Consider the following 26,815-nt stretch of genomic DNA (forward strand, 5'->3'; position numbering starts at 1 on the left):
TGTCAACTTACTTTGTATCTATCAATAAAAGCCAAAAAAATATCTAAAAAAGAAAAAACTACTGTTGTGTCTTTAGCCACTGACCGTGTTTTTTACGTGCTCACCGCAATCGGTCCATCGCATCACAGAAAGGGAAACTGCAAAAGCTGGCCCTGCTGTGATTTAGTCAGTAGCCAGCAGTAAAGTTGGATGGAAAACGCAGAGGTGAAGTCAATGACACAGGCGTAAACAACACTTCCACATACTCTGCATACTCTGGTGTATGACCGTGGCGAACCGAACCGCGCACCAAGCTTTATGCGCAGTCAAACACACAGAGGAAGTCAGTGACGTATAACGGCACTTCCGCATACTCTACTCTCCATCTAGTTAGTCTGTGATAGATGACCATGTGGTATTGAGTTCACAATACTGCCCCCATCTGGCGGAGTCAGGTTACAAGAGATCTGGTCTAGAAGGAAAACAAGAAATGACTCAAGTCATTATATCAGCTTGCATTCTATTCTCTTGCATATTGTACCTATAGTGGAGCTTTCTGTAGTCGCGTTTGTGGTCTCTAATCATGGTGCGGTGGGGAGAGGAGAGCGGTTAGTGTCCCATTGGCCGTGGGGCTTAGTGTCCCAGTGGCCGTATAGGGCTAGTCTCCCATTGGCTTAGAGGCCACCCAATCATGAAAATCTCGCCACACATGACTAGACTAGAATGTCCAATTATTGATCAGCTCTGCAAGCTGATACAAAGAAGTCCAAGTACAGAGATAACTCAGGTCCAGTTTACTCAGTCCATAGAAGAAAACTTGACATCTGTGTAATTTTAAATGTTTGCGTTGGCAAAAACAGCAGATACAAGTTCACATCGTGTCAGTTTGTGCCGCACTGCAAGCTTATATCTACTATATTTGAACATTTTTGGAAAAGTGTGAGAACTACTGACTTTAGAAAGCATTTGTAGAATCGGCCTCAGGTCTGTTGGTTGAACTCTTCACTGTGTGCATACATACATGTGTCTCATGCAGACACATGTGAGCTGGTTGTCAGCTTAGTGTGAAAGGCAAACACAAGCTGTCAGTTTAACAATCCCTTCTGTATTTAACTATAGGTTTCTCAGAGGTGTACAGGAGTGTTGGATAATAATAATAATACAGTGGTAATAATAATAATAATATTTACTCTTATTTTTTAGGGGTTCTAGCTGCAATATGAACAGCTGCAAGACCTAAAGTGGCATTGTTGAGCAGCCTAAAAGGGACATTCACACTAACTGCAGCCAGCCAGCGGTGTTGTTGAGCAGCCTGCACCGCTCAATTCACACGGGTGTGATTTTTCTTATTGCTTGGCCCTGTCTTATATCGCTGCTTGCATCTATATTTATTATTTGACTTTGTCTTATTTATTATGTTATTTTAATAATAAGACTGTTGCTGCTATGAACTAGGATTGGACTCATTCGATTGGGTTGTCTTGTAGCCTCTCTGCTTGTCTGTCAATCTATCTGTCCGTCCATCCATCTGTCTTTACATTTGCGTGTCTGGCTGTCCATCTGTGTGTTTGTGAAGTCGGCTTGCTGGGAATGGAATTCATTTTCCTGTTGTACTGTGGGTAAACTCGAAACTGGGGCCTCTCTACCCATACAGCTATGCTATGTATGTAGTAGCCAGGCATTGTTGTTGAGGTGTGCGCTGTCCCTTTAAGAGTGATTGGATCAGTACCTGTGATGTAATCAGCCACATCAGTATCTGTGCTGATACCATGTGTGTTGCATGACATGATGGCCACCAAGCCTCATCTGATCAAAGGTGACTCCTTTACCCTACACGACACATTCCTAAACAATCTATACCAGTAGTGTATTTTCCAAACGATGTGCCGACAAAAATGGTGAAATAAGGAAACAGTATATAGTTCAACTAGAAAAAGTGCCCCTCGGGGCACATGTCTCCACCAGGGCAGGTCAGGTTGTGGCCTCCTGGTGGCGCTATAATAGGCCAATGTGGGATATATTCCTCAGCCTAGTAAAAAAGTCTGTGAAATATTTCACGTAAACTGCATGCTCTGTTCATGATTTGAGGCTTTTTGTTCAAAACGGGCCAATCCTGCAAACTTTGAAAGCCAAAAAAATATATATTCTAAATCCTGACTACAAGTTCACACCCCTGTAAGGTTGTAAATCTGCAATGTCGTCTAGGGTGCGTTCGAATACATGAAGCCTGTTTGTAGAGTCCACACTGATTGACCCATGAGCTGAGTATAAAAGGCGTTACTATTCGGGTCGCAACTTGAACGGCCCTGAGTCGGCTAAGCGAACTTCGCAACATTCGACACGGCAACTCGCTTGATTTAGCTCGCTCGGTAGTTTCTCATGTGGCTAAAGTTTGCTTGAGACGGCCGGCCTCCGTCGTGGTCTAGTCCATATATATTTAGGTCTAGTCCAAAGTTGTTGTTGGCGAGAGGCCACAGAAGCGGGCATGGTTATGCGCACAACCTGTGTAAGATTTAGAATGTTGCCACCATGCCATTTTGCTGCTGCTGATATTTTCCAATGCCTGTAAAACTTTGGTGAATACTTTTGGTTGCACTTTACTTCTGGACTCCTATCCTACATATTGTGCCACACCCACAACACCAGAAGGAGTGCAACAAACCATGTACAACCCAGATTCGGCACAAACAAGGGACTAAATTATTTTCGCTCCTATGCCACCAAAATGTGGATGTGTCATTAAGACATGTGAATCCCTTGACTCCTTCAAAACCGCTCTCAAAGGGCACCTACGGGCTGCAATTCGAAACTTGCCCCCGTAAAATCGGACCCCCCCCCCCCTTTTCCCCTCACTGTATATGTTTCTTTTCCCTTTTTACCTCCTTTATGATGAATTCCTGTTCCGTTCTGTTCTTTGGCTATATAGAAGTGTCTATTTGTACGTCTCTAAATGTTTTGATGAATTGAACAAGGTGGACCCTCTTGTAAACAAGTGTAATGCTTTATTGGGTCGTCCACTCACAGTTAACAGTCTTTGTATTGAGTTGTGCTTGAAATGTACTGTAATTCTGAAAACTAAAATAAATATTTCAATCAATCAATCAATCAAACCTTTACACTATTCTATTTTTTTTATAATCTCCTGTATTATATTAGATTATATCATAGATTGTAACTTGTTTTAGGCTCATTTAACTTTGAGAGAATATTTTCTATTAGGACAGACTGAAAAAAACTTGTATACGTGGCGTTGCACTTAAACCCCAGCATTCCTATTCTGCAGGTGAACATTCAACAATAGCAGCTCTACAATAACAGATCTATAAGCTCAATGCATTGGGCTTGTAGATCTGCTATTTTTGGTGGCGACTTAAAGAACGCTAAAAGAGGCTAAAAAGGAACGCACCAAGTACTACAGTAAGTATATATTTAATAGGTATATCGTATATGGGTCTTGTGTTTAAACCGAAGTGACATTGATAAATTCCAAATATTATCAAAGTATTCTGAGGCACCCTTGGATTTACAGTATGTCAAGGCCACGTACGGCAACCACTTTGAGAAGCCCTCATTTAGTGGATGCACTTATCCAGAGTGAAATAAGCAGAGTAAACATGAACTCTAGTCAACAAGTGTTGTGTAAATAGTCCCATAAGTAAACAATGTAGTGTCTCAAAGAAAGTAGTATAGCAGGTAAACAATGACCCTAGCATCTGTCTAAACAACATGCTATCTAAATAATATTCTGTACATTTGTAGCTGAGAAAAGCAAGAAACAAAATCATAAGAACAAGAAGTGTGTGGGCAAGATATATTTGTGAACAACTAGCATCAATAGTTTTATTTAAAACATCATGTGGTTAGATTGTGACATCTGTTAATCATCAGTGGTTCTCCACCTTTTCAGGCCACGACCCCCCAAAATAATCATACCAGTATTTGAATTGGGGACCCACCACCCTGACAAGCACTTGGAATTGAAAGAGCTGAGGCATTTACAATTAGTTTGACTCGGTTCCATGGATAAATATTGTGAAAATAGCCGATCTTCAAGCACATTTTTGGCTCTTTATCATTTGACAATTTGGCCAATGCTTGACCAGTTTCTATAGTATAGTTTGTTGGTTATGTTTGATGCAGACAGTAATGTTTTTTTGTCTCCACCAGGCTGAAGGCATGGGGAGAGTATGTTTTGCACTCCGTCCGTGTGTGTCCGTCCGTCCGTGTACAGCTAATCTCCGGCACCGTTGGCCCGGTCGATGACAAACTCTGCAATTTTTCCACAACGGCCTGTTAGTCATGTGATCAAGACGGGTCTGTTTGATTTCTCATATTCCTGCATCTTGATTGGCTACGTTTGGCTAAGTTTTCAGGAGTGGCCCGTTTTGTACAAAATGCCGCAAATCATGAACACAGCGTCTGATTGTGGTGAAACTGTGCACGCATATTCCCACTAGGCTGAGGAAGAAATGCCACTTGAGTTGACCCACAGGTTGAGAGAATATGATATGACATGCAGTACAACCAATTCCTGAGTGTTAATTTAACTCTGAGTGTAGTGTACAAAAACCTTCACATCATATTTTCCTGTGACCAGGGGTCATCGCCATGCTGGCTTGTGGTGGACATTGAGTTGAGAAATGCCACACAAGAACAGCCACAGCAATGTATAAAAGTCCTTGTTCACTTATTGGTCATGTCACTGTAGCATGCCAGACTGTTTTTCTTTAATCCCTTCATCAATCATACGTAAGTGAGGTGCAGGGCTGCTATAGACTGCCATGTATATTGTGTGCATGGTTCATTGTGCTCCCTACAGAATGTGATACACTGGTGTCCTAGTTAAATGTGCGTCAGTATAGTACCAAGTTACATGTGTTCATTATTAGAGTAACAAATTGAATTTGGATCACTTTGAGAAAAGAAAACTTAAAGCTTCAATAGTAACTTTTTATTTTATGAATAAAATGTAATTTTGTCCAATCTGTATGATATAGTATTTTAATACAACATAACTTATACAATTGGGGTGGTTGTATTTTGTCTCTCTGCTCTTCTATTGAGACATTTAGATTGTGGGAAAGGTCATGTACAGGATCTGACACACATTTTGTGTGCTGTACCTGTTTGTCTACTGCTACCGGGCGGGTTCCCCCAGGATTCTATAGGTCCCTCCACTATACCAAATCTCTTTTCAGTATAGACGATTTACAAGCTCACAATGCAGTATTGGCCTTTTTAAAAGTCCTTAAATTGTCACTATATACTCTCATCTGGGGACCCCCAAAAAATCATGTGGGGCCCCGACCCACAGGTTGAGAACCACTGCCTTTTTTGATTGATTGATTGAAGAATTTATTAACAGTTTTGCAGAATTACAGTACATTTCAAGCACAAACTCAATACAAAGGCTGTTAACTGTGAGTGGACGACCCAATTAAGCATTACACTTGTTTCCAACAGGGTCCACCATGTTCAAATCATCAAAACATTTAGAGACGTACAAATAGACACTTCTATAGACAGAACAGGAATTCATCAAAAAGGAGGTAAAAAGGGAAAAGAAATATATACAGTGAGGGGAAAGAAGGGGGGGGCGGGGGGGGGATTCAGATTTTACGGGGGCCAGTTTCGAATTGCAGCCATCCGTAGGTGCCCTTTGAGAGCGGTTTTGAAGGAGTCAAGGGATTCGCATGTCTTAATGACAGTTGGTAGGGCGTTCCACATTTTGGTGGCATAGGAGCGAAAAGAATTTAGTCCCTTGTTTGTGCCGAATCTGGGTTGTACATGGTTCGTTGCACTCCCTCTGGTGTTGTGGGTGTGGACTTCGTTAACATTAAGGAAGTATCTAGACAGGTACATGGGTATCTTGGTGGTGTATCGAATCTTGTGGACCAGACCCATTGCAAGATGCTGTACTCTGTCGTCGACCCTAAGCCATTCCAGCCTGTCGAAGTGGGCAGGGGTGAGGTGGGTTCGGGGGGCTAGATCAAGTAGGAGCCTGACCAGTTTGTTTTGGGATGTCTGGAGCCTGGTTTTAAGGGCCTTTGAGGTGCTGTGGTACCAGGAGGTGCATGCATAGTCAAAGAAACCCTGTACAAGGGCTCCTGTTAAGGTCTTCAAGGTGTTTTTGTTGACCAGTGAGGAGATCCTGTAGAGGAATCTTGTTCTATGGTTGACTTTTTTGATTACGTTGGTGGCCATTTTATCACCGGAAAGATTAGCCTCCAGGATGGAACCTAGGTAGGTAATTTCATCTTTACGTGTGATAACATTGTCACCCACTTTAACCAAGAAGCCATTTGCCTTGCTGAGATTACTAATAGAGCCAAAGAGAATGGATTCAGTTTTTCCCAGGTGTAAAGATAGTTTGTTATCAGCGAGCCAGGTGCAGATTCTACCGAGTTCAGAGCTGAGGGCATTTTCAACCTGCAGTTTGTCCTTGTCCGAGACCAGCAGTGCTGAGTCATCTGCGAACAGGAACAAGTTGCAGTCACAGGCTGAAGTCATGTCGTTTACATATATTAGGAACAGTAGAGGCCCTAGTATGCTTCCTTGTGGAACGCCACAGCTCACTGGGAGGGGGGGGGACAGTGTTCCGTTCACTTCCACCATCTGTTCTCTCCCCTCCAGGTAGGATTGCATCCAGCTCACTGATGTGCTATCGAAACCAATTGCTTTTAGCTTGTTAACCAGTATGGAGTGGTTCACGGTGTCCTTACAATACAAATGAGCGTAGTTTAACTCCTTGAACACCTTGGTAGCATAGCATCCTCTCACCGTTGGCTCAGTAATAGATAGATAATGAGAGACAAAGATAGACAGACTGCCGTTTATCAAAGGTACAAAGACAATGAATGTCTTTTTTTTCTTCTTTTTTTAATGTTTAGTTTTAGGGAAGATCCCATCAAACTGGATCTGGTCCAGGATGTGTGTGTGTGTGTGTGTGTGTGTGTGTGTGTGTGTGTGTGTGTGTGTGTGTGTGTGTGTGTGTGTGTGTGTGTGTGTGTGTGTGTGTGTGTGTGTGTGTGTGTGTGTGTGTGTGTGTGTGTGTGTGTGTGTGTGTGTGTGTGTGTGTGTTTGCGCGTGCGCGCGTGCGTGCGTGCGTGTGAGAGAAACCGCATGCGTGTGAGAGAGAGCGTGCGTGTGGTGCATGTGTGTATGTAGCCTAGAGGCAAACCTCTATTTGCAGTGAATCCCTACTCTCCTTCAAAACAACTCTCAAATAGCACTTACAGGTGGCTGCAATTCGAAACTGGCCCCAGTAAAAAAAAGTCAAAGCCTATACCCTTCCTTTTTACTGTACATATTATTCTTTTTGATTTCTAACCATTGATGTTTTTGCATAGTACTGTATATTAAATGTTTAGATGAGTAAGAACGACCCCAATGGAAACAAGCCAATAGGCTTTCTTGTGTTGAAATCCTCTTAGCAGACTTTGTATTGAACTGTACTTTCCTGTGCTTTTTTCTGCAAACTGTTAATAAAGTATTCAATCAATCAATGCCCTTGCCCACTGTCTTCTATTGCGGTTTATCTTTTCCTTCTGCACAGTTTATTTCATTTATTTGAAAAGTATAGGCTAATAACACATTGTTATAACCAGTCGAGGATGAGACACAATCAAGTCCAGGACTTCTTGTTGTCAGGGAATATTATCTAAATAATGTCCAATCTGAGAATACATTCCTGACCAAGACATTTCTTCACCAATGTGTTTGTAAAGGTGTCTAGTAACACAACTCACAAAGATTGAAATTCAGTTTCCCTATAGGGGAATCTGTGACAGCTGCTGAAACTTGGGGTACCATTAATAACCTATATGCAGGCAAAAATTACAAACACCTTGGGCTAAAAACGGCCATAGCCGTCATCACAAATGTGATGATCTGGAAAAGTGGCTATGGACGTTTTTAGCCCAAGGAGTGTTTTTTATGAAAAAACAAATTGATTCAGAATCATGAAAAATGCCTAGTTTGACCCCTCATGCATTTTGCCTGCATACAGGTTATGGTACCCCAACTTTCAGCAGCTGTCACAGATTCCCCTATTGACTTTATGCAGACCGCGACCATCTTGCCATTGAGTTAATGGCAGGGTGGCAAGTTTGGCAACTAGCCGCAATTTGCCATTATTGCTGTACGAAAAGCTTGAATATTGAATATCCTCTTTCTATCTGCAAAATGTTTGTTTCATAAAAATCCACTGTAGACATGTTATAATAATAATAATAATATCTCAAACTTATATAGCGCTTTTCTGAGTACCCAAAGACGCTTTACATGGGGGGGCTTTACAGAGGTAACAACAAAAAAAGAAAAAGAAATGAGCTACTTTCTGTCAAAAAATTCCTTTCAGATGATTATTTTTCTAAGAGTGTTGGAGTTTGGAAGTGCTCAATATCACTCAGTGGCCTATGCGTACCACCTGTTTTGAATTTGCACATAAGCAGAGGAAGCAGGATAGGATCAGGGGTCACCAATATGTCCGTACATGGATACATGTCTCTGTGCCGTCTGTGGCAAATGTTTTATTTTTTGGACACATTTTTTTATAATGTTTGTATTTTGATCCAATTACTGAATGTCAGTCTCCAGGTTTTCTTCAGAATATGTATGACAGTTATTTATGACGACACTATGGCATATTAGGAGTCCAACTAGTACTAGTGGTTTTCAAATATTTTATTTGTAAGGACCCCATTAACTCTGAGAGGGTATAAATGGAACCAAATCCATTTGGTTCCATTTGAACACTCAGAGTTACAGACCTGCTATGGTGACTCAGTGCTAGCTCTTTATGAGTTTCCCGTAACATTATTGTCCACTCATTTTGTATGTCCGTGACAAAAACATTGACAAAAATGTCCACCACAAGCCAACATGACCCCTGAGCAGGATGTTGCTTTAGGCCAGGGGTTCTCAACCTTTTTGGCCGGGGACCCCCGGAAATGCTTTGGCAACGTCTCGGGACCCCCGCCCCGCCCCCTCCCGACCCCCAATATAAATTGACTGCTACAATAACCTTAATAATAGAGACAATACACCATAAATAAATACTGAAACCATCATCATTAGGGAAGGTGTATGCATGTACTATGTGTACTATATGTAAATTCTTCATTTCCACTTTACAGCCATTCAGTTGCAAAAAAAAATATTTGGCGACCCCTCGAGGGGTCGCGACCCACGGGTTGAGAACCCCTGCTTTAGGCTACTGAAAGCGAGCGCTTCCAAACTCTAATCTTTTTTTTTAATAATCTATATAGCCTATAGATATATTATAAAACACTTTTCAAAATAATTAAAACATTAAAACAAGAAATTAAAAAATAGAAGATCTGCAAGCTTGTAGATCAGTTATTTTCACAATTAAATATGACTTAAGTGGTTATTATTACATAATGTATTTTAATAAGTTTGGATCCCCCCAGGGAAACACCAAATGTAACTCTTGTTCGTTCGAGCTAAAACGTTTGTGTTCTACTTCTGGAAGCAGTGGTGTGGTGTAAAAGAAGCACTACAAATCCCATGAGCTGCTGAACACACGCCATGGGGCAGCCACGCCCCCCGCGGTGTCAGGCTTGTCGTATGACGTGGTTGGTTTAAAGGTCCCTGACTGACAGGCGTCACGTCCAATGGCGTGAGGAGCTGTCCGCGGGGTCCGGGGGTCCGGGGCGGGGCTTCAGTCTGCACAGAGAAAGTGCCACGACTCCAAACTTCACACACAAAACCTCACAGAAGAAACCGGCCCGGGTAAGACGAAACTTAACTACACTTTTATGCTTCTAGTATTCTCTGCGTTTCTTAGTATTCTTACAGTCAAAAATAGTTCAGCAGTAGGCTAGTTAACACGGACGTTTCTTCGCGGCCAGTGTCAGCTGCATATTTTGTTATTGTTATTTGTTACCAAGCCAATGTACAAAAAAAAAAAGTTTTACCCCCACCCCCCAAAAGCAAAATGAATGGGGGGTTCAGGTCCAAAAGGACGAAACTTATGCTGTCTTGTTTAGGGGGGCGTAGGACTGTTAATTTAGTAACTTTGCTGCAGGCTTATGTGTTATTTGTTTTCTCTTATTTGATAGCAGTTGAATTAGTCACTTTTGGAATATTCTCACTGTAATGATGTGAATGTCCATTCTGTTTTATATTTGTGCTTGTTTAAGAAGAGTTAGTGTAAGGCTTAGACTGGGGGAAAGGAGACTTTGCCCCTGGTTATCTTCAAAGCATTGTCAATATAACCTATAGATGTATCATACAGATTACGTGACACATCATCAGTGTCATATTGAATCTGCGCATTTAGTGAACCAACTCACATTCCACGACTTTTCCAAGTTAATAGATTAATAGATAGCTTAACAAAGTGTCTCTCGTGTTGTTAAACAACGTGTCGGTTTGTTCTGTTCACGTTCAGAACTCTGTGTTCTGATCAGCATTGCACAGAGAGAGTCCTGCGCATCTGCATGAGGAGAAAAACCTCCTTCTCAAAAAAACAAAAAAAACATATACTGAAAATACCTCCACTGTGAAGAGTGGGAAAACTTAAGGCATGCAATGGTTGAATGTTCTTTTTGGGAAGGGTTTAATGTCCTGTATATGGGTCTTTGAACTATAGTTAGTAGTAACAGAACTGTTCAAATGGTGAGCAGCATGGGATAGTGTTTGTGGTAAGAAAAGTTGCAGGTTTGCTGTATATTTGCAGCAGTTACATAACGGAGGGGCCACAGCACAAAGGGTTAATTGTCAGTAGAGACACGTCGCCCCTGCAGCCAGTAAAAAAAAGTTACTCTTTTTAGTGGACCTTCATCACTTTTGATGAGGACGTCCTTAAGTTCAGCCACACTATTTATTAGGTAAGGTTTGTTGCTGTTGTCGCCTTAATCTTTTCACATTTTGTTTAAGTTGGATTCATGTCAAAATATGAGTTTTGTTGCGTGAATATAAAGTGCCACAGAATTGACAACTTAGTGAATCAGTTATCAGTGGATAATACAGCTATAGATGAAATAGGCGATCGTAACAAATCGCCTGCCGCCGGCCCGTGCTCTGTATATAAATGTTTTCATTGATTGATCGGCTTGATTCCTTGAGGAGTCATTGATTGGAGGGGGGCGTGTCTTTGGGAAAGTACAGTCAGCATTTAGGAACAGAGGAGTAGGCCTACGTACATGTACCCAAACAGACTGAGAAGTGAGAATCGATAGGTCACCAATCTCCTTGTAACACGTGTCCCTAATAGGAGCCTATATAGACTTGATCCAGTCATTATTAAACATTACATCTGTTTAGTCGTTATTTATGTGAATTGAACCGTGGGACTAATCGGACGGTAATATGTAACCAAATGCACCCTGTGTTGTGTAGCCAAAATGTAACCAAATGCACGGTAACTGTGAGTTACAAATGGATACATTTTCATTCTAAAGGCTAATTATTTCAATGCGCTGTTGAGCGTGTGGCCTTTTTTAATCTGTCTACGAGCGACACCGTTGTACGGGCGGAGTAGCCTATAGGTTTATCGCTTCCATATGCTGTGTGTGTGTGTGTGTGTGTGTGTGTGTGTGTGTGTGTGCGCGCGCGCGCCCCATGGCCGTTTGTGTGGTCAACATCTCACATCTCATGCAGAATGTTAATTTAAAGGGTCAGAATTAGGCCTAGATCATTATCATTTCAGACTAATATATAGCTCCCAGCTTCATTCATGATCCTCCATGTGGTAATACAGGCTGCAGGCAACATGCACCATTACGGCCTCAATCCGTAATGTTATTTTAACCACAATATGTATTAAGGTACTCTACCACGCAATCTACCGTGGTAGAGTGTGTTGGCACAATATAATTAGGGCCCTACATCTGTATGGTAGGCTACTGGTAGAGTTAGAGTATGTTAATAGGCTACAATATAATTAGTACATTTATGGGAATATGTTAATACAATATATAACTAGGTACATATGCATGATACAGTGTGTTAATAATAATACAATATCATATTATATTACATATGGTGGAGTAAGTTGATAACATCAATGCTAGAGTATGCTAATGTAATATAACTAGTACATCTGTATGGTAGAGTATACGTTAATACAATTTAACTAGGCCTACTACATGTATATGGTACGTTAATACAATATAACTACTACATCTATAGAGCGTCGCAGTCCCACCCCCTTTCAGGGGGAGAATTTCCCATTAATTTTTCCCATAGACGTTTCAGAAAGTATTTATTTAAAGACCTTTTAAGCCTCGGACAAAGCCAACTCGGCTCCTGACAAATCATGGCAATAAACACAATTTTTTGAGCCGAACAAATAATGATTATAAAAAAGGGCAGGGTACAACAGAGTACTTTCTGAAACGTCTATGGAAAAATTAATAGGACATTTCTTTTCCGGTGCCCTCATCGTTCTGAAAGGGGGCAAGACTGCGTTGCTCTATGGTAGACGTAGAGTATGATAATAGCAGCACATCTGTATGGTTATGTATAGTACAAACATGATATCTGGTGTTAACACAAGTCAAAGAACATTTAGAAATAACTTATTTTTGTTTTATTTGAATTTCCAATACTGTTTTCCATAACTTTTGTCTAATTTGGATGGATGGATGGATGGATGGATGGATGGATGGATGAGATGATGGATAAATAACATTTAGCATATATGCTCATATCTAATTTCCACAATGTAATTTATTTTCCATTAGCCTGCACTAAAGGTAAAAAGGGTCAAATTAAATACAAAAAACTGGTCTTTTTACCTTTAGCTCGGTGTGCAGGCTCTACTCTTAATTTACTATAGTACCTTTGGCTCAGCAACGACTGTCAATGTGCGTAGGCTATAGTTAATATTTCCACTGTATTACCTACTCTGACCACTGTCTCTCTACATGTCCAGGCTCACGGTGGGACAGGACAGGACAGGTCAGGACAGCAGTAAACAACAGTCATGGATGTTACAGACCCACAGACGCTGGGCTTCATGGTGTTCGGTGGCTTCATGGTGGTGTCGGCCATCGGCATCGCCCTGGTCTCCACCCTGTCCATGAAGGAGACCTCCTACGAGGAGGCCCTGGCCAAGCAGCGCCGCGAGCAGGGCAAGGTATGTCCTTGATTTATTGCATATTTAATCAAAAATTGTAAACAGCGCCGTGTCACAAGTTCGAATCCCGATCCCGACCACCTTTGCTGCGTGTCACTCCCCATCTCTCTCCCCATTTCCTTTCAGTCTACTGTCCTATCAATAAAGGATGGAATATGAAAAATCGGACAGATCCGCCTTGATCACATAACTATAGGGATACTGTCACCGATTTGAGGGAGTTTTGGACAGAATCTGAAGGAGTAAATGTTTTACAAAAATCGGCCTCCTGCGGAACTATAAAAGGCAGATGTGAAAAATGCAGGTCAAAGCTTTTTCCTTGCCCTCTATAGAGCGTCGCAGTCCCGCCTCCTACCCTGGACCAGGAAATGAAACCCAATGCATTATTCTCATAGACATTTCTTATGTATTTATTTAAAGACGGTTACGCCGCGGACAAAGCCAACTCGAGTCGTGACAACTCATGACAACACAAACAATATTTTGGACCAAACAAATAATTACAAAGAAGAAAAACAACAAAAAAAGTGGTGTAACCTGCCGTTTTTTTCTTCTTTCTAATTATTTGTTTGGTCCAAAATATTGTTTGTGTTGTCATGAGTTGTCACGACTCGAGTTGGCTTTGTCCGCGGCGTAACCGTCTTTAAATAAATACTTTAAGAAATGTCTATGAGAATAATGCATTGGGTTTCATTTCCTGGTCCAGGGTAGGAGGCGGGACTGCGACGCTCTATAGGAGTGTACATGTAAAGCTGTAAAATGTCAAATGCAGATCTGTGCAGTTGATGCAGATCTATCGCCTGGCGGAGACAATTAATTTCTAACTCCACTTGTAGTTTTCAGATTGTTATTTCAGTACAACTGTCTACACATCATGCCTTGCTGCTTTTTACACCATACGTCTATTAAAGGCCCAAACCACACCAATGCAACTGCTTGTAACTGCCATTGGGGATAATGCAACTACTCGCAACTGTTTGGTTGCAAGGAGTTGCAAAGGCACCATTGGTGTGTTTTGGGCCTAAGGATACAGCAGTGTAATCAAAATAACCCACTGGTTGTCAATACTTTTTATTTTCAAGGACCCCCACAGTTTGATTATGCAATTAAGATTAGACCACGGACCCCCATTTGATTTGATGCCATTTTCTATCTTGGGAACACCAATCCACAGTAAAATCCTAACTTTGAGAGTGTCCAAAAGGAACCAAATGGACCCTTGTCCCTTACAGGTCAATTTGGTTCCATTTGGACATAAGGCTGAAGTGGTTAATCGATTCATTCATATACTGTATAAAAAACATGCTTCTTGGTTATTTAATTAATCGAGAAAGTAATCTGTAGAATAATTTCTAAGGAAATAATTGATAGTTGCTGCCCTACTTGTCTAACCTCATGTACAGTACATACCTGCTACTTTTTGCACCTTGTCTAACAGTCTAACCTCATGTGTACATTTAGTTTTGCATGCATACATTTATTATCTTCACGCTTTTTATTAAAAACCACGGTATGACTGATGGCGCTTGTACAAAAAAAGATAATGAAAGTGATTGTGTTTGTGCTTCAGGGGCAGACGCAGCAAAGCACCCAGAAGAAGAAGAAGGAAAACAGACAAGAGAAGAAGAGCAAGTCCAAGAGGAAAGACGAACAGAAACCCAACGGAAAACTCCCTGAACCCGAGGCCCCGGTAGGGCCTGGCATAATCCTTAACATAAACAGCTGATCGCAAACTATTTGATTTAGATTTAGATTATTGGTACTACATTTCTTTGCAAATAAATACTTCATCCACAATGTTTTTATAATTATTTCTTTCGTCGCATTCCTCAGACAATAATTCAATATCTGTGGAGAGGAGAGGAGACGAATGCAAAATTATATAAAAGAATAATATAAACTCCCAAAATAACGCACACGGTGTAATCACTGATGAACCTACTGATGATCCAGGTTCAAAGCTAATGTTTTAATATAGTTTTACTCTTGTTAAGATTGGTCTACTATTTACTTCCATCAGTCAAATCTTGGATTATTGGCTCAGGAATGCAACAAAAACAAAACAAATCTACATGAATTTAATGGATTGCAATTATTTGTGTGCCAATCAATAGTCGACTAAACTGTCTTCCTCGCGACAACAACCCTAGGCTGCCATTGTGGTGGAGACGCTTGGCACGGCAACCTCTGACGAGCTGGAATCCGAAGTTGAAGCCATCGCCCCGGAACCTGTTGCTGTGGCCTCGGAACCCGAACCCCAAGCTGAACCCGAACCTGAACCAGAAGCAGAACCGGAGCCAGAGGCCGAGCCTGAGCCCGAACCTGAGCCTGAGCTGGTGGTTGAGCCAGAACCGGTGGTTGTGGCCGCTGTTGCGGCAGTGCAAGGTTATTATATACGTTTTGCATTTTTCGTTATTATTTTTTGTATTGTCTCCGCCAGGCGATAGCATGGCAGATAATATGTTTTCGCCCCTGTCTCGTCAGTCCGTCCCTGTGTGTCCTTCCATCTGTTACATCTAATCTCATCTAACACACTCCCTGGATGCCAATTCTGAACCTCTGCCTCACATTTTCCAGAACTGCTTGTTATAGCGCCACCATGAGGCAGATTCTCAGACTCTATTGTCGTGATCAACACAGATCTCTCCGATTTTCCATATTCCATTCCGATTGGCTAAGATTGACTTCCAAAGTTTGCAGGATTGGTCCGTTTTGAACAAAATGCCTCAAATCATGAACGGTGCAATTTACGTGAAATCTTTCACATTCCCACTAGGCCAAGGATGAAATGCCACTGGAAAATCTTTAAATCAGCCTCATGGTGGCGCTATAACAAGTACCTATAACTGCACTGATCTGCGTGAAACTTCGCATGCAAACTCCCTACTAGAGAAGCCAAGGAAAAAACATTTTTCACATCTGCCTTTTATACCAAGAGGCCGACTTTTCTAAAACACATTTTATGATATTATTCCTTCAGATTCTGTCCAAAAATCCCGCAAATCTGTACACAGTATCTCTATAGTCATGTGATCAAGATGGATCTGTCCGATATTTCATATTCCATCCTAATTGGCTAACATTGGCTTCCAAAGTTTGTAGGATTGGTTTTGAACAAAATGCCTCAAATCATGAACACAGCATGCAATTTATGTGAAATATTACACACATTCCTACAAGGCCGAGGAATAAATACCTCAGGTGGATTTTAGCAAAACACATTTTTCGAACAAAATGCCTCAAATCATGAATCAGCGTTGAGATTCAACAAGATTGTATAATCCAAAACTTTTATTTTGGTGACCTAACACAATTACAATCCTCTCCCTACAGTGGAGGCTCTGGCAGCCCCGTCCCCTAAAGAGAAGAAGAAGAAGAAGAAGTCCAAGGCTGCTGCCGCGGCCGCCGCAGCCGAGCTGGCTCCCGTCGCCCCGGCGGAGGCCGCTGTGGCCACGCCCCTTGTGGCAGTGGTTGCCCCGGTGACCGATGCCGCCCCGCCCCTGGTCGCTGAAGAACCAAAGGCTGAAGCACCGGCGAAGAAGAAGAAATCCAAGGACAAAGCTGAACTAGGTGAGTGGATTTTGGATCAGTAACAATTAATCAAACAAATCGATCAAAATAATCCATTTGAAAGAAATATTTGCGTTTTCCAAAAAGCATTGCGACATTGTGAGCTTTTGATCAACTCTTTTCGCACTTTTTCTTTATGTCACTGTTGTACAACATTGTACAACAGTCTCAAAGCTCAATGAGACTTTGGTAGAGGTTTAGGTTGTGTAGTTACCTTGAAGGATGTAACTCACAAATATTGGTTGAATATACATTTTCTTGATTATAAATTGATATTTCAAGATAGTCTCCTCATTGACTTATGTGAAACAGCTCTCAAAGTTACTCCACTATATTTGTATGTCTTTAAATGTTTTGATGAATTGAAATTGGAGGACCGTTATGTAAAGAAGTCTTGGTGCTTTTTCTGGTTTTGTCCTCTTAGCAGTTTGTGTATTGACCTGTACTTTCCTTGAACTGTACCCATTCTTCAAACTGTTAATAGCATTTTCAATCAATCAATCAAAACTCCTTTAGCACATACAGTAAACAAACCTCTCCTCTCCTCTCCTCTCCTCTCCTCTCCTCTCCTCTCCTCTCCTCTCCTCTCCTCTCCTCTCCTCTCCTCTCCTCTCCTCTCCTCTCCTCTCCTCTCCTCTCCTCTCCTCTCCTCTCCTCTCCTCTCCTCTCCTCTCCTCTCCTCTCCTCTCCTCAGTGGACAGTGTGGATGCTCTGTTGCTGCCCTATAAGAGCCTGTTAACCACGGTGAGCAGCATGAGCTTCAGCGAGGCAGAGACTCACAAGCTAATCGAGGTGCTCAGCGACAAGGCCGGCATCTCTCAGGACTCCTGGCAACTGGTAGGAAACGGCTTTGGTCCCTCTTGTCGGGAGGAGACCATGTATGTCCAAACTCTTTCAGGAAAAATAGAATAGAAAGAAACCTGTATTCCAATGTAGTTATTTTTTTGTCACAACTCACAATCTCTCGTTAATACTTTTCATTGGTTCAATATTTACCTGAAAGCTTGTTGATCAGCCATGTCCACAACTTGTGCATGATACCCGTGTACGACTAAGTAGTAGCATTAATTTACTGAAATATAGAGATACAAGGTTTCTGCTTGACAGCAATGATATTGATTGATTGATTGATTTTATTTGGTGATATTACATAACAAAGAACATGCATGGTTGGCAATGTACATGCGTGTCCCCAGAGGAGTATAGTTGTTTTTACTCAATACTCACTGATATGGATGGGTTGAGGCATGAGTTTAGGGCTTCAAGTGTCCATTTCTTTCTTTTATTTATTTTATTCCAACAATTACTTTTTGAATTAGTTGAATGACTGCACAAAATCCCAAAGCCCTGTGTCGCTTACAGGGTTGCCAGGTTAGCTTTTGCGAGACAACCGAGTAACTGGGTCTATGAAAACAAGCCCTTCGCCCTTTGAGTGCAATGGCCTTTTCTGTCATTTTATTTAGAAGTTTCAGTCTGAAACGGAAGCCTGTGCCTGAGCGCCGCATCCCTTGCTTCAGACTATGGGATGTTAGAAGCTGTGCTTCACACCGGATGCAGTCTGTTTGTTTACAAGGGAGAGAAAGACACCAGCCATGCGTGTTTACTACTGCCTGGCTTATTTCGAACCTATAATGTTTTGTTTTCAGATACATATTTTAGCGTGCTGATTACGTTTTAAATGAGTAATATACTGTCTGGACACTCGTGTGAAGTGAGGGGCGCTCTTACCATCATGCATCACATTCCGTGCTCAGCCAAGCTAGCACCCCTCAAAGACGGAGTAGTTCTGTAATCAACAGCTGTGTTTGGAGGAACGTGCTGCTGTGGGAACCAAACGGGTGAATGAAATCATACATTTATATTTGTCGGGGCTGCATTACGTCATCATGCAGCACGTTTTTCTTCAAAAGAATAATTAAAATGGGCTTTTTATGGACTTTTGATATAAGAATCACACCCGTGTGAAGTGAGGGGCGCTCATACCATCATACATCATCATACATGTAATTCTGGCCACTCAAAATTTGCATCCTCACTTTTCCGGGTCTTTTCAGCCCTCACTTTTATCTTCAATATGTACTTTGCTCAGCCAATCAAATCATCGCTATGGGGTGATCAGCTAATCACAAGCCAATGTTTGTGTTTACACAAACCCGGAAAGCTGGGCATACACAAAAATGGCAATTTTCCCATTGTTTGGGCATCTATTGTTAAGTATGCCCATATGATGATATGCTCTAAAAATATGAAAAATATATTTTTCATTTCACTACATCTTTAAACCTGATACAGTGGCTATTTGAAAATAACAGATCTACAAGCTCACATGCTTGTAAACTTGTAGATCTGTCTCTTGTTGGGTTTTCTTTTGCTGATAATGTTTTTATATTTTTCCAGTATGTGGCACAACAAAACATCATACAGTTATACAATTAAAATCTATTTACAATTGTTGATCTATCGTTCATGTTCAGAATGCTGTTCTTGGACTAATAAAACCGTGTGTGTATTATCAGGCCTGTCAGAAGGGTGACCCTCTCACGGCTCTGAAGAAAACGCTGGAAGAGAGAGAGAAACAGCTGGCCACTGAACAGGAAGACGCCACCACTGCAAAGAACAAGCTCAGAGAACTCACCAAGGTAGGCATCAGTGAGGTGGTACTGTAAGCAGGAGGTCACACATTCAATTCCCCACAACCACAGGGTCGTACTGCCACTGGGGTTTTCCTTGGCCTCTAGGGAGTGCGCATACAAAGCTTTACACCGATCGTGTATAGTTATAGGTAAAAAAACGAATCGGCCTGTTATAGCGCCGCCATGAGGCTGATTTGAAAATAATGAAGTGGCATTTCTTCCTGGACTAGTGGGAATGTACGTGCATAATTTCACGGAAATCGCACACTGTGTTCATGATGTGAGGCATTTTGTTCAAAACAGACCAATGCTGCATACTTTGGAACGAAGGCAACCTTAGCCAATCGGGATGGAACATGGAAAATCGGACAAATCCGTGTTGATCACATGACTATGGTGATAGTGTGTGCCGGTTTGCGTGGTGTATGGATAAATGCTGTACGAGTAATATAAAAAAATCACACCTGTGTGAAGTGAGGGGCTCACAACAAGCCCAGTCCTGTTGTCACTCCCACCGGAAACTGAGCACGACTGCGGGGGAAGTTAATCAAACTAATCCATTTTATCTATTAGTAATTTTCTGTACTACATATGTCAACACTTAAATTAACTGTAGGAGAAAACTTTCGCACACCTAGAATTTAGGCGTATGCACAGGTGCGTAGGCCAGTGGACATCAATGAAAACAATAAGGTACACCCGCACACTGTGTATTTGCTCGGTACATGAGTATTGTCTTATTTAATGAAGCAACGTTTCGGTCCCTCCGGACCTTCCTCAGGCAGGTAACACTTAAATTAACAAATATTAGCAACATTTTCAGGTTTTAGGAATATTGATTTTTGGTTCCGGTGGTCTCTGGGGGCACTATGCGCTTTCACTTGTAGAGACCGGATCTTGGCCGTTCAGTCTCCTTTAGTACTCCACTTCTGGTCTTTGTTTACATTCCTAACATTCCTAACTCTACACATTGTAACGAGAGTTCTGAATCTGTCTTGAGATATTAATTAACATAATTTTGTCCAGAGATGTTTGCAAACGACCACTGTTCATTCTCCCTCACAGGAGCTTGGAGTGGAAAAATCCAAGCTGGCCTCGTTGGAGTCCCGTCTGAGCAGCGAGCTGAGCACGCAGTCCCTGGAGAACAACGCCCTGCAGGACCGCATGCAGGCTTCCTACCAGGACCACCTGACGCAGACCCAGACCCTCAACATGAAGGTGAGAGGACAGATCAACCGTTACTTTAACTCCAAACATTTTTGCTGGATCAGCCTGGGCACTAGTGATACGCGGGTCAGATTTCTTTTTTCATGACCCGCCCTTTTTCGTCATTAATGTTCTATTATCATCAATAACATTGTTAATGTTTTGCCAATCATTTGGGGGACCACTTGCAATGCATGTTTCACATTGGCCTCACGGAAATAGGCAAAACAATCCGAAAATAGCAGCTCCATAAGCTGAAGTAATGTTTGCCTGTATATATTTTGTTGCAATGTTTGTTTGTCCCAGACCGAGGACCACAATGAAAATAAGTCGGTAAGACTGTATTGTGTATTTATCCTTGACGCTTCCTAAATGAACATGATGTAACTTGTTTTTTCTTGCATGACGTCTAATAAAATCAATCAAAAATGAGAAAAAAACACTATAAAATTGAAGCTGGTAAATGGGTTCTCTCTCCTGATCGTATATAATTTACAACCCACCTGACCTGAACATTAAATTTAAGAGCTGTAGCCTGTAGAGACAGGGTGACCCCTGTTACTGAACAAATACCTGGGCACTAGTGATACACGGGTCAGATTTCTTTTTCATAACCTGCCCTTTTTTGTCATTAATGTTCTATTATCATCAATAACATTGTTAATGTTTTGCCAATCATTTGGGGGACCACTTGCAATGCATGTTTCACATTGGCCTCACGGAAATAGGCAAAACAATCCGCGAAAATAGCAGGTCCATAAGCTCATAACGTGTCTCTCAATTCGATGTGTTGTGAGCTTGTCGATTGGCTATTTTCACAGAAAATATGTTTGATGTAGAGGGAAAAACAGGATGGGTCCTAGTATAGAGCCCTGGGGGGTGAACTGTATAGAGTGAGTGACACCCACAGCTACAACACTAGAGAGAGCACCCATAATCTGGTACCCTCAAATTTAGAACAAACATGGGAACATTTGGGACACTGCTACTGCCCTGACAGCTGCCCTGACAGGGCATTAAAGGACCACATTTCAATGGAAGCCATCATTCTCACGATAATAAAAATCAAAATATTAAAATCATAATAATAAAATCATATTTAAAAAAATCTGCCTAACGATGATGTCATTGGAAGACAGATTTCTGAACTGGCACAGACCGAGTAGGAAAATGTGATATTTTATCATGAACATTAGTGAGGACCAATTATTTGAAGATGGGTTGAAAAGTGGTGAAGTGGTCCTTTAAAGCAGGGGTAGGCAACATTGGCACAAAGGAGGGTGATCACTGGCACACTGGCAAGTGTGTGAGAGTATTTTTAATTTTTTTGGTTTGAAATAAACTATTATATAAAAAATGCAGTCAAATAAATGAAGTCCCTCACATTTGTGTGTAAATTACATCCTGCATTCTACATTCATTAGAGAGCCCACGCAAAACTGCCCAAAAATCACTTTCACCTAGAAAATCCATTCACATTTTTTATAATTCAGCTGACTGTGGAGACACATGCTGGAACTTTTTACTTTGAAATGTTTTATAGTTTCTGAGTTATTTAATTTAAACGCCAAATACATTCTCAATGGCGAAAACACAAACTTTGGCACCACGTAAAAAAAAAAAAAATCATTGTTTTGATTTTTTTGATTTTTTTTAATACAAAATAAATAAATCAAAATATATATATATATATATATTATTTTTTTTCAAAGACGTCCACAGACGTCTTGGGCTCTGCCCGTGCGGTAATACCAAAGACGTCCACAGACGTCTTGGGCACAAAATGTGTTAAAACTGAACTCTGTTATTGCTCTGAGTCTAATGATCATTATAACAACGTGAAAGAAAATATTTAAAAAGAAGGAAAAACTTTATATTTGTGGACAATCAAAATATGTTGGAATTTTTCACGTGGTGTCCTTAAAATTAATTAATGTTGATATGGCACACTGACGATCTAGAAGATAAAAACATGGCACTTAATTTAAAGAAGGTCGCTGATCCCTGCTTTAAAGGCTGTGTAACATTGGCTTCTTTCAAAATTGGCATGAACAAACATCTATCAGGAGACGGCAAGGACATTTTAATTCCCATCAAAAGGTGGTGTCCCTGCCACCGTTTTAATTATTATTATTTTTTTTTAACTTTGCACATAGGCTAATAGTTGTTAATATTTGTTGATGCCATGTGTTGATTTGATGAATTGAATACAACACGAGTGTTATCCTTTTAGCCCAAATATCCGACTGTACTTTGTACAGTTTGCATTTCCGAATAATACATTATTCAATCGACCAAAAAGGCTTTTAGTGCTTAGTTAGTGGCTAATGCTGGTTGTGTTGCAAACCCCAGGTCATCAGTCTCCAGGAACAGCTGGAGAACGGACCCAACGCACAACTGGCTCGACTGCAGCAGGAGAACTCCATACTGAGAGACGCTCTGAACCAGGCTACCAGCCAGGCAGAGAGCAGGTACCTGTCCGTCTGTCTGTCTGTCTGTCTGTCTTTTTTGTTTTTGAGGGGCGCTAGCCCCTTCTATATACAGGTTTAATGTTTGTTTTTAGTTCAATGTTTGTTTTAAAAACGCCATTGACAATGAAGGTAAAATGTACAATCTTGTCCCTAACATAAACATTAAATGCCATTAACAATACAAAATAATTTAATGTTTGTTTTGTCACCGTTTGTTTTACATCACCATTACATCACCTACTCATAGCAACATGAGAAAACAGAAGAAGACACTAGTATATAGCCCTGTAGGACTCGAGGTAAACCATAATAGGGTTTCAGTGGTTAACCATGCATCCTGTGGTGGTCCAGGCAGAATGCAGAGCTGGCTAAGCTGCGTCAGGACTGTGTGCGTCTGAGCAGGGAGCTGGGGGAGAGGACGGAAGTCCACCAGGCTGACGACGAGTACAGGAAGTCTCTGGAAGCTAAGATGGCCGCCACAGAGCAACAGTTCGCGCAGGTCCAGGTGAGAACCCGCCCAATACCCACCAAATTATCCATGATTTCTGAACGAAAATGCACAAATTGTTCCTCTTGCTTTTTTTTGCAACAATTGAAAGTATCAAGCCTTATTAACCATTTTCATGAAGCTAATTAAATTAAATTGCAGTAGTATTAGTATAGTGTTTGTCCAGGAACTCTTTAAAAAAAAGACAAATTGGAAGTATTTATGATGATGTAGGTAGTGTAGCTCTTGATTGTTTTAGTTATTGATGTAATGTTTGCCTGTATATATTTTGTTTGTCCCAGACCGAGGACCACAATGAAAATAAGTCGGTAAGACTGTATTGTGTATTTATCCTTGACGCTTCCTAAATGATATCCTTGACGCTTCCTAAATGAACATGATGTAACTTGTTTTTTCTTGCATGACGTCTAATAAAATCAATCAAAAATGAGAAAAAAACACTATAATTCTCTAATTGAAGCTGGTAAATGGGTTCTCTCTCCTGATCGTATATAATTTACAACCCACCTGACCTGAACATTAATTTTAAGAGCTGTAGCCTGTAGAGACAGGGTGACCCCTGTTACTGAACAAATACTCTATAGCAGAGGTTTTCAACTGGTGTTCTGTGGACCGCTGGTGGTCCGTGGAGGTATTGCATGTGGTCCCTGAGCATATATTTAGTAATGTAGGATTTGTTGATTTTTTAAAATGTCTTTCCACTACTTGAGAAACCGTGAACTGAATGACCTGGTGACCTGTGATGACCATCCACATAATCATTTACTGACAAGTTGGAGGTCAAGAAATTCAACTGAAAATGGGAGTCCGGAATATCAAAGGGGGAAGTGCACCGGATTGTCTGAGTCATTATTATTAGTAGTCAATGGACCATTGGTTGAGAAACAATGTGATGTATACACATGGGAATCTGGGATGCATAGCAAGTGATACAAAAGCACTAATCTTAGCCCATATCGCCACCCAAATGACCCAACACAATAGTGGTCCCCAGGTTGATTCTAAGTCAGGGTGGTGGTCCCTCGTTCAGAATCAGTTGAAAACCCCTGCTCTATAGCAATGATTATTATTATCACAACAGCTTTAGCTCTTTAAGAAAATAAGGTTATGTATTGACAAAACAATTTATAGCACCAAAGGCTAATTTATAAGCGACACATGTTCAAAATAAATATTTTCAAGAATTACCGTAAATAATAGATCTACAGTACAAGCTCACAATGTGTCACTCTCACATGTTGTGAGCTTGTAGATCTGCTATTTACGCTCTTTGTTGCCCAACAAAGTGTAAAGGGCTTAAGCGGTTATCCTGTTTGTTGTGTCCGTCTGTCCGTCCGTCCGTCTGACTGTCCATCTGTCTGTCCATCTGTAGGCCAGCCAAGCGGACAGTGAGTTTTCTCTGAAGCAGAGGTTGGAGGAATTGAACCAGCTGCTCTTGCAGTCCCAGGAACAATTGGCTAAAAGCCAGCAGGACGCTGCCCTCATCAGCGGTCAGTACGCTTTGGTTCACGCTTCGCTTCCATTGAACTCTGTGTGATGTCTGTAATTCCGTTAAATCCATTCATATTGGAACCTCAGTTTTTTCCCTTGTATGGAATTCGCATTGAGTACATTAAACAGTAACTAGTAACTAGAGTAGAAGAATTGAAAATTGGAAGTACTCCAGTAAAGTGCAGTACTTAAGAAATGGAGTTAGTTACTTTCGACCACTGTGGATATAATATGATCCATATATTGCTTTGGCCTACATGCACACTATTCAAACATGGCTACAGATGAGGACACATGTGTTTTTAGACGATGACATTTCTTGTCATTTCCACCTCAGAGCTGACAGAGAAGCTGGTGTCCACCGACGCCCAGCTGAAGGAAAGCTCCACTGAACTGCAAGCCCTCAAGGACCAGATAGAGACTCTCACACAGGAGGCTGCACCAGAGGTCGCACCAGAGGTCGCACCAGAGGTCACGTCAGAGGTCGCACCAGAGGTCACGTCAGAGGTCGCACCAGAGGTCATGTTAGAGGTCGCACCAGAGGTCACGTCAGAGGTCGCACCAGAGGTCGTGCCAGAGGTCGTGCCAGAGGTCGTGCCAGAGGTCGTGCCAGAGGTCGCATCAGAGGTCGCATCAGAGGTCGCATCAGAGGTTGTGTCGGAATTCCAGGTACAAACTACAGTAGTATATACTACAAACGATTTGTAGAGTCAACTCTTTTCAAGAAACATTCTATTTGCCTATATATGGTGAGGTGGGAGGGATCCAAAGCTCCAAGTGGGAGGGGAAAGGTCTTTGTTGTGTTTTTAACGTCCTCGTGTATTTAAACCATTTGATTATCTTGTTGTTTTGTTCATGTTTGTATATTCGTCTGTTTGTACATGTACATATGTACATATGTAAAAAGAAGCATATGTACTGTATACCTTGCCCTGTATAAGAACACCCTATATGTTACAAAAAGAAAATACTACAGTAGAATATACTACAACCATATCGTTACAACTACAGCACAAACGTCTGTAGGAACTCCATAAAAAAGCATGCCGGAATGAATCCTTAATAAATGAGTCAACTCAAATATGTTGTCAACAGGTTGACCAGTCATCTGAGGTGGAGGAACTGAAAAACTGGTAGGATTGTTTTCTTTGATGTCTCACATATTTTAAATTCCCCCGAACAATCAAATCATGAGCTATCAATCATGACTATTGCAGAACATGAAGCATAATGAGTTTCAGTAACTGACTGTGTTTCACACTGTGTGTGTGTGTGTGTGTGTGTGTGTGTGTGTGTGTGTGTGTGTGTGTGTGTGTGTGTGTGTGTGTGTGTGTGTGTGTGTGTGTGTGTGTGTGTGTGTGTGTGTGTGTGTGTGTGTGTGTGTGTGTGTGTGTGTGTGTGTGTGTGTGTGTGTGTGTGTGTGTGTGTGTGTGTGTGTGTGTGTGTGTGTGTGTGTGTGTGTGTGTGTGTGTGTGTGTCCAGTCTGAAGGACAAGGAGGATCAGATGAATGTAATGGAAGAGGAACTGAAACAGCTGAGATGTGAGCTGGAGCTGACCACCAGGTTGGTTTACACATTCTATTACATTCAAAGGGCTTTATTGGCATGAGAAAACATACGTTTACATTGCCAAAGCACAAAGTGGAACAATACAATCAAAACAAAGTTTATGTACAATTGAAATCTTCAATAAATCAATTTCCTTGTAGTGAGATCACTCAATGCAGATAGTGCAGGAATACACACAATTTACAGATTCACACCCACAGCGAGGAGAGGTCTGTGATTCAGTGCCTTGCTCATGGTTAGATTCTAAAAGGAGACGTCAAACCTCCATCGCGACACCTCC

At 41.3% G+C, this 26,815-nt stretch overlaps 1 protein-coding gene across 5 annotated transcripts in view; it reads left to right on the forward strand.

The window, feature by feature from the left end:
• The first annotated feature begins 9,623 nt into the window (after window positions 1–9,623).
• Window positions 9,624–26,815, forward strand: part of rrbp1b (ribosome binding protein 1b) — a 36,947-nt gene continuing 19,755 nt past the window's right edge. For 2 of the 5 annotated variants that reach the window (XM_079499966.1, XM_079499968.1), the window contains exons 1-14: window positions 9,624–9,735; window positions 12,884–13,087; window positions 14,658–14,777; window positions 15,238–15,472; window positions 16,421–16,657; window positions 17,352–17,494; window positions 19,174–19,296; window positions 20,356–20,508; window positions 22,849–22,967; window positions 23,319–23,472; window positions 24,848–24,965; window positions 25,304–25,635; window positions 26,062–26,099; window positions 26,449–26,529. In XM_079499966.1, the coding sequence (XP_079356092.1) occupies window positions 12,935–13,087; window positions 14,658–14,777; window positions 15,238–15,472; window positions 16,421–16,657; window positions 17,352–17,494; window positions 19,174–19,296; window positions 20,356–20,508; window positions 22,849–22,967; window positions 23,319–23,472; window positions 24,848–24,965; window positions 25,304–25,635; window positions 26,062–26,099; window positions 26,449–26,529 (2,006 nt within the window). In that variant the 5' untranslated portion in view covers window positions 9,624–9,735; window positions 12,884–12,934. The remainder of the gene's footprint in view (window positions 9,736–12,883; window positions 13,088–14,657; window positions 14,778–15,237; window positions 15,473–16,420; window positions 16,658–17,351; window positions 17,495–19,173; window positions 19,297–20,355; window positions 20,509–22,848; window positions 22,968–23,318; window positions 23,473–24,847; window positions 24,966–25,303; window positions 25,636–26,061; window positions 26,100–26,448; window positions 26,530–26,815) is intronic. The other 3 variants (XM_079499967.1, XM_079499969.1, XM_079499970.1) reach the window with 3 other exon arrangements.

The sequence above is a fragment of the Electrona antarctica genome, assembly GCF_951216825.1.
Source record: "Electrona antarctica genome assembly, chromosome: 4".
NCBI classification, from domain to species: Eukaryota; Metazoa; Chordata; class Actinopteri; order Myctophiformes; family Myctophidae; genus Electrona; species Electrona antarctica.